The sequence below is a fragment of the Engraulis encrasicolus genome, chromosome 24 (assembly GCF_034702125.1).
Source record: "Engraulis encrasicolus isolate BLACKSEA-1 chromosome 24, IST_EnEncr_1.0, whole genome shotgun sequence".
NCBI classification, from domain to species: Eukaryota; Metazoa; Chordata; class Actinopteri; order Clupeiformes; family Engraulidae; genus Engraulis; species Engraulis encrasicolus.
In genome coordinates, this window is record NC_085880.1 from 36,987,052 (window position 1) to 36,997,720 (window position 10,669).

General features: G+C 43.1%; 1 protein-coding gene across 1 annotated transcript in view; it reads left to right on the forward strand.

Moving 5' to 3' along the window:
* Positions 1–1,690: 1,690 nt before the first annotated feature.
* Positions 1,691–10,669, forward strand: part of nphp1 (nephronophthisis 1) — a 25,891-nt gene continuing 16,912 nt past the window's right edge. The window contains exons 1-9 of the mRNA XM_063191040.1: positions 1,691–1,934; positions 2,253–2,317; positions 2,690–2,750; positions 3,172–3,302; positions 4,104–4,317; positions 4,541–4,642; positions 5,739–5,917; positions 6,348–6,393; positions 9,431–9,515. Coding sequence (XP_063047110.1) covers positions 1,869–1,934; positions 2,253–2,317; positions 2,690–2,750; positions 3,172–3,302; positions 4,104–4,317; positions 4,541–4,642; positions 5,739–5,917; positions 6,348–6,393; positions 9,431–9,515 — 949 coding nt within the window. The 5' untranslated portion in view covers positions 1,691–1,868. The remainder of the gene's footprint in view (positions 1,935–2,252; positions 2,318–2,689; positions 2,751–3,171; positions 3,303–4,103; positions 4,318–4,540; positions 4,643–5,738; positions 5,918–6,347; positions 6,394–9,430; positions 9,516–10,669) is intronic.

The following is a 10,669-nucleotide window of genomic DNA, read 5'->3' on the forward strand; positions in this document are numbered from 1 at the left end:
TCCGTCTCCGCCACGCCTCTTCACAGACTCCCACCTCAGCCCTTTGGATGGCGGTAATACGCAACCCTTGTCAGCTGCCACCAAACGCAACAGTAAGAGAAGAAGAAGGGGGGACAACGCCCCCTTAGGAGACCCAGAGTGGAGTCCAATATGCGGACTTCCCTCCTCCCTTGCTCACTTGCCTGCTTGTGATCTCATGATGATGTCACTGACAACGGAAAATGAATTCAATATCTTGCAAAAGCGCAATTGTAAAGTCATTTTCTCATTTGCAAACTGGATGATGAATGAAGAATAGTCCCCCAAAAATTATTTTGGCTAGGCTGACAGCTGGGAAACTTTATTGTTTTCTCCACGGAGGAGGGGCCAGGAGGCGGGGCGAGGAGACAAGCACAAGTGGAGGAGGCAAGGACGCATATTGGGATGCACCCCCAAACTTGAGCACATCCATTTACATTGTGTGGGCGGAGTTCAGGGTATCTCCTTCTTGTACCATCAATGACGGAAGTCTAGGAGCCCAACTGAAACATTCAATTGTCATATCAGTGACAGCTTGGATGATCTATCTCAAGGCCTCTACAAATTAATAGTATGCTGATTTGTGTTCAGATATTTATATCTCAAGTCCCGACTGAAATGCACTTCACTATAAGCTACTGTATGCACATGCTACTTGTGAACAATGTAGAATTTGGTGATCTTATGGGTTCTTCATACATATGGAAAGGTCTTGTCCTTTACCTTCTCTGATGCAAATGAAAATGATATATGTTATGGAAATTAAAGGAAGGAGAAGCTGCTTCCTTGGACACCTTGTTGCACCTGACAATTCCCCATTCAGATGCTGCTGAGTGAGCATTAGCAGCGGTCTATTCTCACCATAGATTTAGTGCTGGAAATACTCATTTTAATTCTGGCCAAGTATGAATCTTCTCAAATAGTTCACCACAATGTTACATTGCGATCGAGATGTGTTAACGCATGCATGCGCATTTAGACAGCAATGCACCCTGGATGGAAAATGCTGCATGACGGTTAGATTTCCTGTCAAACTTCGAAATTTCGTCGACGTTGCGTTGACGAGGTGACATGTCACATGGTGTAAAACTATCGCGGGATGAATGCGGCTGCAGTCAGATCTTGCAACCTCTGCAGTTGCTTATCCCCTTCAACGCTCGTCGGCGCTCGTCGGCGGACTGCCTCCGAGGTCACGCGCCCATGAACTGGTTGGTCAACAACTCACTCACGTGTGTATATGGGTCTTGTCTCACACCTCTACACAAGTTTGCGCAGGTCCCCACTTCAGCTCCTCCTCACTGCCTGTCCCCCCACTCCTCCCACGTGGTGTGTTAACTTAGTAGAGCAAACCGGTGCGAGCTCATCGTCTCGTTCATATTTGTGGCCGACTTTAAATGCGCTGTATTTAATAACACCCACATCGTGACAACAAGTTCTCGCTGACGTCCGTTGCGCAACGTCGACGCTCGCAATGAAGTCGTATGGGCTTATTTGCTGTCAAGCCTGTTAGTACAGACTCACCCATACTTTCACATTTTGTAGCCAAAATGGGAGGGGCGGGTACTCCTGGGACATCCAGACCTGCCCCCTTCTGCATACTGCAGTTGGATGCTACTCCGTGATTGGCAAATTCCAAAAAACAATCTCGGACGCAAGCCTATGACGACACACATCCGTCGCACTTTAAATATCCTAGCGACCGACTCAACAGCGTCTCCCGTTGTTGCTATCGATGCTTTCATGACATAGGCAGTCAATGCAGCTTTCTGACTAGATACTTGAAGATGATATAAGTTAAGAAATTGCGTTATTTGTGTTTGACGTAATATTTTCGCGTGTGCTGAAACAATATGCCACCTAAACGAAGAGGGCCTTTGCTAAACCTCCAAAGAGAAGCCGATGGGTTGAAGACCAAGGTGCGGGAATAATCACGCTATAATCGTATCATATGTTGGCCTAATACTTCACACAGTGTATCATCGATTAGCTTTTTGTTACATTGTATCGATGCAAATGTAACTGTGTCTGCCTAGAGGCAGTCACCGTGTTACAAATGTAACCACTGGAAACAGGAGATGCAACAAAATAACACAGCTGCGTGCAACAGTGTATATACATCACTTCAGATTTCTGAGCGCTGATGTCATTTTCCATCATGCAGATTGATGCAGTGATTGAGTGCAGCGGTTGTCGCTGAGCTGCCGTAACATATTCTGATGCGTTGTATTTTACAGCTGGACAGGTTGATGGTTGACGCTAAGCAACTTAATGAACAAACCCGTGCTGATTTGAAACAGAGGTATGTTTACATTTACTGCAGGCCTAAATCAAATATTAAATGCTATCCCCAACATAGCCTGAAGTTGAGAGTTTTATTGGCCTCATCAGTCATTTTTAAACACCTCTCTACACCATCTGTCTGATTGTTGTAATGTTGTTATTACTCCAACATGAAACCACTCGACCAGTGCTGTGTGTAACAGACGCAGATACACATTCAGTTTGAATAAGCTATGCCCCTCTTCAGTGGGAGTTACGTTGAATTGGATCTCACTCTACGCTTAGATTGTCCAGTTTCTCATAGGCTATTTAACCGCCCTTCTTGTGCATACACAGGTTTCAAAATAAGTAAGATAAACCTTTTCATTGCTGTTCTCTGTCCTCTTCATAGATGCTTGGAATTGCTCAACGCAGTAGAGGAAACCACAAAGACCTTGAAGACACTGACTAAAGTATGAAGGCTCACCACTTCCCACTTCATCTCTTGTGAACTAATATCAATCCAAATATCCATGTCTACTATTTGTCATGTACCATGCATCCACTGGATTCACTGCCTTGACCAGTTAAATGTCACCCGTTGAACTTAAAACTCTAATCAAATCAAAATGTATTGTTATAAAATTAGAATATAGCACTATACCCCAACTGCATAGTTGACTCGAAGTGCTTTCATTCTCTCTCTCTCTCTCTCTCTCTCTCTCTCTCTCTCGCTCACTCACTCACTCACTCACTCACTCACTCACTCACTCACTCACTCACTCACTCACTCACTCACTCACTCACTCACTCACTCACACACACACACACACACACACACACACGCCAGCTCTCGTTTGTCTTACACCAGTCTTGTTTCCTTATGTCCTCCAGGCCGATGAGCCTGCCCCAGTGGGGCGCTATGACCAGCTGAAGAGGGAGGAGGACACCCGGCTGCAGGCCTTCCACAACCAGCTCCACGCCCTCCGCCTACACCTGCAGACCCCAGAGGAATCCGAGGCCAGGTACCCTTCTGTTTTTTTTGGTGGTGTTTTTAGATGCGTCCACGCATCTCAATATGAGGCTTTGTCTGTCCGTTGGTCAGTCCGCCGTGACGCATTTTCCCAATGTCATTCCCTCCTGTGTCCACAACAACGCGGCAGTGCACAGACGGATGCATCTTTTGTCCGCCTCTCGGACTTGTTAGACTTTATTAGTGACAGGACAGTATAGAGAGACAGGAAATGTTTTGGGGAGAGAGAGAGACGGGGAAGGGTCGGTAAAGGACCCGGGCCGGAATCGAACCCGGCGTAGCAGCCCAGTGCCCTATCGTTACAGCCACGATAGGGCCAGGTACTTAACCTTAGTTAAGTTTAAGTTAACCTTACTTAACTAGGCCTTAACCTGGAGGATGAGCTTATTTCCAGAACTTTATTCCCACAGACTTGCAGAGCATGTGATGCATGTCATGCACATATGACCAAAACAGGTTGAGAATTATAAATCCAAAATATCTACATTTCATGCAGCGCTTAGGTCCCGTGGTGGTAACGGCAGGATCACTTTATTCATTCAGGCTGTATAACAGGTTGTTCGCTCTCAATAAAATCTGTTATGTCAAGTAGTGTGCCGTAAACCCTCTTGCGTAATAGGTTGAGAATCACAATCGTATGTCACCATGATCACCTGAAGGTCTATTGAAGGTGTAAGCATCATGCTCTCTGCTGTGGTGAAATGGTTGTTTTCCATTGAGCTGTTGTCATATTAAACGCCATGTGTTGCCATTATTATTATTTATTTTTGTTGCTTTATTTTGTGTGTTTTAGTGACCGGACGTCGGCCCCAAGTGCATCCGGGGACCAGGAAAGTGAAGAAGAGAGTGAGGAAGAGGAGGAGAGTGGAGATGAAGATGAGGAGGAGGTGGATGAGGAGGAGGAGTTGGAGTTGGATGATGCTAAAGATGCAGGGGACGGAGGGATGGAGAGAGTGGTTGCCCTCAGCTCTTTCAAAGGAGAGGAAGAGGGGGACTTAACTATGGAGGTAAGGAGCTTGTGTGTGTGTGTATTTTTGTGTCAAAATGCAAAAAACTACATGACAGTATAGTGACAAGAATAGAATACTAGCCAATGTCATCTCCTTTTTAGCCTGCCTTTTTTTGTTGACTTTTTTTTTTAACACAAAACTTTCATTTGGCAATAAGTGAGTATATGCCAATAAAACAGCTGGTATCTTGTATCTTGTATCTTGTGCTTCTGCTTGACAGAAGGGAGACGTGCTGCGCATCGTGAAGAAGAACAGAGATGGCTGGTGGCTGGCACAGGACTCCCAGGGGAACATCGGAGTGGTGCCCAAGACATACGTCAAGGTATTCATTAACGCGTCTTGGCCTCTGCACTGCTCTGGAAAAGAGTTAATGTTATCAAGTTAGTCCAACATTGGGGGAGAGTATGTGAGTCTGGCATACTGGCATTCCTTCAAATGTATTGTTATTAGGATCAGCTGCAACACAGTTACACAGCCATTTATGTAATATTCATTATCTGTAATGATAATGAATTACATAAATGGCTGTGTAATTTACCCACAATGAGGGGAAAAAGACATCAACGATTAACAACCTCCAAGTCAAATAACTCAACAGCAAAAAAAAGAAAGAAAAAGTGGACCTTGTGGTTGAAAACAAAAATTACTGTCATTACATAAGAAATCAATTAAATATCTGGCTTGGCCTGATTGGAAAAAAAAACATTTAAAAAAAAGAATTGTCAGTCTTGGGCATTGAGAGTAAATAGAATGGAGGCCAAAATTCTATTTCATTGTTGAAGCCAAGTTGGAGCCAAGGTTGGACCCAAAAAGACCAAAAAATGGCCAAATCCCATTCATTCCTATGAGAGACATAAAACCCTGTATCTCCCTTAAATGCCACTCCAGGGGGATCATTTTTCGCTCAACTAGTAGGTCCCCTTGCTCTCCAACTTACCAGGGTGGTGATTTTTTGTGGTGATGTTTTATTTTAGAGAGATATTAAAAGTTAAATTGACCAATGAGCATCAGAACATGGTTTGATTGACCGTTAGAAGTCTTGTTGTTGTCCAATCAGCACCTGCGTTTGGCGTTGCTAAGGTGGAATGTAAGTTGGAATGTTCCCAAATCTGGCTTCAAAGCGTTGAATGGCAAATAGCGTTGATTTGGCGTCCATTCTATTTACTGTCAATGGTCTTGGGCCTTGCCGTGGCCAGGTGGTGGGGCACTCGTCTGCTAAGCGGCCGACCTGGGTTCGATTCCTTCCCGGCCCGGGTCCTTTGCCGGTTCTTCCCCGGTCCTTCCCTGTCTCTCTCTCTCCCAACTCGTTGTACTAGGATAAATGAAGTCAAAAAGACCAAAAAATATCTTAAAAAAAAAAAAAAAGAAATGTCATTCTGAGATGACTTGAGTATAACCAGCTACTCTTGATATTACAGATTCAGCCACTGCTGGAGGCAAAATCAGTAGTAGCAGCATCATCAACAGCAGCAGCAGCACCACCACCACCACCACCAAAAGAAGAAGAAGATGAAGAAGGAGAGGAGGATGAGGAAGAGGAAGAGAGTGAGGAGGATGGAGGTGGTGGTGATGACGTACCCGAAGAGGCCAAGTCCAAGTAAGTCCTCAACTTGACCACAAGAGGGGGGTGTAGGCCAGGGAATGTAGGTGGTATTGTCAAGTCAAGTCAGGTCAGCTTAGTTGTCAATGACTTTACATGCAGTGGTCATACAAAGAAGGGAAATTACGGATTTTACTTTCCCATGCAAGGACATACTTTAGTTATAGACATAAACAAGGAGACATGCAGACATTAAAGTGCAAGACAGGACAACAGATGATGATGGGAACCTGTAATAAAATAGAGGTCTTTGTGCTGTGCATTTATTAACATTGTCCTGTATTTACATTGTCCAACATTGTACTATTGTGTAATAGTCTCATTCTTGTTCTTGATGTTGAGTAGAGTAACTTTATTGATCCCGGAGGACATTTTAATTGTGTATTGTGTATTGTATTGTGAACATGTGCATTGTGTTTGCATTTAGGACCAGTCTCTCGAACTGGGACACAGTCAGAAAGGCCATCACAGAGGTATGGACCGCCACGCATGCACGAGCACGAGCACGAGCACCACTACGCTCTATCACGCCAATGCCACCGTGCACTTGCGAGTCAGATATGACATGTGAATGTTTTTGAGCCCGGATTCCTTATAGACTATCAAAAAAGTAAATAAATACATTTTGAATATTATTCCGATAAACCATATAGTCTGCTTTCTTATTTGACTTACATGTAAAGAAATGTCATTGTCAATGTATGTGTGAAATAGTGCACAGTACAAATAGCATAAGGCCCATCAAATAGCATAAGGCCCCTGAAGCTATGATGAAAAGGGAGTATATTGTTCTTCAATGGTTGAAGTTTCACAAAATCAGATGCTATTCAGTGAAATGTAAAAAAAAAAAAAAAGACTTTTATCCAAACAAACATATTTTGTAAGTAATCATGGTAAGTATTGTGGGTCAAGTTCATGTACTGTAGGTGGCTGACCTTCTACTTGTAAAAAGGTAAAAATAAGGTGAGAAGTATGAAAATGTCCTTCGGTTAGCAGCCATGTCATTCAGTGTAAAGGGCTGTGCATGCTCTCGTGGCAGCCTGTCGTACAGAGGTCTCCGCAGATGGTTTTGATTTTTGCTCCGCTGGGTAGGGGCAATGAGAGGATTGTTCAAACTGTCTTCAATACAAGGAGTAGACTATAACGTGTCTGTTGCTTTGTAGATTCATTTATTTACACAGACTCGACGGCAATGAAAATTAAACATATTTAAGGAATACATGTATCAACCTGCATTTTTGATTGCGTCAGCAGCCACAACGGTAGTTTGGACCGAGGAAGTGGCTCATTGTCAAGAGCAGGGCGCACCAAGCAGAATGTTTCCATGGAAACACTGTTCAACTCTCCCGATATAACTTCACCATCGTAGCTTGAAAGTGCACGTATTGTCTTCGGGTTCATGTAAATAGATGAAGCTACAAAGCATGGACAACTTATTAATGAACATCACAAGGAGGAAGTTGCTTCTTGTTAAACGCAGAGTGGTTCTGGTCGAGAGGACCAATCACAGTGGCCGCTGCCGTGATTGTCTGCGTAGCTCGTCTACCGGCATTCACATTTTTGGAGATGCACACCAAGTGTCTGCAGAGGGGGGCAAAATCTCTGCGGGGCTGTCTGCAACACTGCGCAGACATGTTGGTTTCTGAGCATAAACCGGGCTTTTGGGCCATGTCATTCAGTGTAAGCAGGTCAGTGCTTTCCCAACTGCAATATTAGTTGTATTATTTATAGACAATACAATAATAAAGATTTTATTGTTAAAATAAGGGCTGGCACATTAACGTGTTAATTTCGATTTGATTAATCACGTGATTCGATTGATTAATTAACGCGATTAAAAAAACGAATCGCAGTATAATATACAGTTGAGGACGATATTATTAGCCCCCTTCCTGAAATTAGACATCTCTCTTGATTTCTCAGTGAGAAGGACCCGTATGAACCGTTTCTGTTATTCTGGAAACAAATACACTGAAGGAGATAATGTCCAATGAGTTGAATTAGAATTTTTCCATTTTGCAAATGAATTTAAACAAAAAAGGGTAAAAATGGCAAGGACAAAATTATTAGCCCCCTTATCATTAATAGTCAATAGAGTGCCATTTATGAACCAAAACTGTCATCAGGCACTTTGATTAGTTGTTAACTATGTTGGCACATGCCCTACCAGGGATTTTCTGGCCAATTTTTTCATTGCAAATAGTTAACCTGGTCCAAATTGCATGGATATTGAGGATGGACATTCATTTTCAGCACTCCTCAAAGACTATCTAAAGGATTGAGATCTGAACCACAACATGATCATGGTTTTAGTAACCTTGAAGAACATTTGAACAATTTTGGATGAAAGTTTTGGGTTATTATCTTATTGAAAGATACAGTGAAGATCTTAGATTCCTCTATGAGCATATTTTTGCATGATCACCTTCCACATTCTATCATAATCTTCTGTTTTTCTGGTGCCGTCACCCAAACAAGGTTTCCTGTGGCTGAGGCTGCCATGCAATTTGGACCAGCTAGAACACTTTGCAGTGAAGAAATGGGCCAAAATCCCTAGTGGGGCATGTGCCAACCTAGGTAACAACTGATCAAAGTGCCTGTTGTCAGTTTTGGTTCATAAATGGCGTCATATTGACTGATTTTGTCCTTGTCATTTTTGAACTTTTTGTTTAAACTCATTGTAACGATAGAAAAATGCAAATTCATCTCATTGGACATTATCTCCATCAGTGTATTTGTTTCCAGAATAACAGAAACAGTTCATAATGGTCATTCTCACTGAGAAATCAAATCAATCTAATTTCAGGAGGTAGGCTAATAATATCATCCTCAACTGTAGCTACATAGTTCTGGATTAGACCAGTGGAGGGCAGTATTACGCCTGATGGTGAACAGCCTGCTGAAATTGAGAAGAATTCTTTCTTTTATAAATGAATAATATTTTTGGATTAAGCTTATTTATTGTAATTATTCAAAAAAAAATTCACTGTTGTCAAGTCAGATATTTAAATGCGATTAAAATGCAATTCATTTGATTAATTAATTTCAACGCCTATAGATTAATTCTATTAATATTTTTTATCGAGCCCCGCCCTATTTAAAATAAAAATGATCTTCTACACACCACGCTCTTCTGTCTTGTTGGTGCGTCTCTGACGTCATCAAGTACAGTAATAAAGGGAATAGATTGCACTCAGTTTCTTCTTTCTTTTTATTCACACATTGCAGGGTCAGACAGACGTTTCGGCTGCTAGAGCAACACTGATGAAGGCTCTAGCAGCCGAAACTGTCTGTCTGACCCTGCAGTGTGTGAGTAAAAAGAAAAAGAAAGAAGAAAACACAGAATGTGATCTATTCCCTTTATTAAAGGTTTTCACTCACTGTGTGTGTGTGTGTGCGCGTGTGTGTGTGCGCGCGTGTGTGTGTGTGTGTGTGTGTGTGTGTGTGTGTGTGTGTGTGTGTGTGTGTGTGTGTGTGTGTGTGTGTGTGTGTGTGTGTGTGTGTAACTAGATTGATGCCACTGATGTTTTGTCTGCCATGGGGGCAATCCCAGCTGGCTTCAGACCATCCACCTTGTCAAAACTATTGGAGGAGGGTGAGTGCACACACACACACGCACACACACACACACACACACACACACACACACACACACACACACACACACACACACACACACACACACACACACACACACACACACACACACACACAGTTTTGCCTTCACTGATATGCAAAAGGCTCATATATTTCGGACGCAGGATAACAATGCACAATTGTGTAGCCGTCATATTTATATCCCCGAAACGCGGAGCGTCGGGGATGTAATGGTTTTGCGTGCACCGCCGCCGCCGCGTCCGCGTCCGCCGCGTCCGCGTCCGCCGCGTAAGGTCTTTCGTATTAACGCGATAACTTTTGAACGGATGTTTGGATTTGTCCCAGATTTGGTGTGTGAATGCTCTAGGGCAGGTTCATGAACTGATTCGAATTTGGAGGTCAACAATTTCAAGATGGCCGAATTCAAGATGGCCGAATTTTTGTTTGGCCCATTACTTCTGACCGGGTGGATGGATTTGTCCCAGATTTGGTGTGTGAATGCTCTAGGGTAGGTTCATGAACTGATTAGAGTTTGGAGGTTAACACTTTCAAGATGGCCGAATTCAAGATGGCCGAATTTTTGTTTGGTCCATAACTTCTGACCGGGTGGATGGATTTGTCCCAGATTTGGTGTTTGAATGTTCTAGGGTAGGTTCATGAACTGATTCGAGTTTGGAGGTCAACAATTTCAAGATGGCCGAATTCAAGATGGCCGAATTTTTGTTTGGCCCATTCCTTCTGACCGGGTGGATGGATTTGTCCCAGATTTGGTGTGTGAATGCTCTAGGGTGGGTCCATGAACTGATTACAAATTGGAGGTTAACAATTTCAAGATGGCCGAATTCAAGATGGCCGAATTTTTGTTTGGTCCATAACTTCTGACCGGGTGGATGGATTTGTCCCAGATTTGGTGTGTGAATGTTCTAGGGTAGGTTCATGAACTGATTCGAGTTTGGAGGTCAACAATTTCAAGATGGCCGAATTCAAGATGGCCGAATTTTTGTTTGGCCCATTCCTTCTGACCGGGTGGATGGATTTGTCCCAGATTTGGTGTGTGAATGCTGCAGGGTAGGTTCATGAACTGATTCGAGTTTGGAGGTCAACACTTTCAAAATGGTGGAATTTTTATTTGGCCCATAACTTCTGACTGGG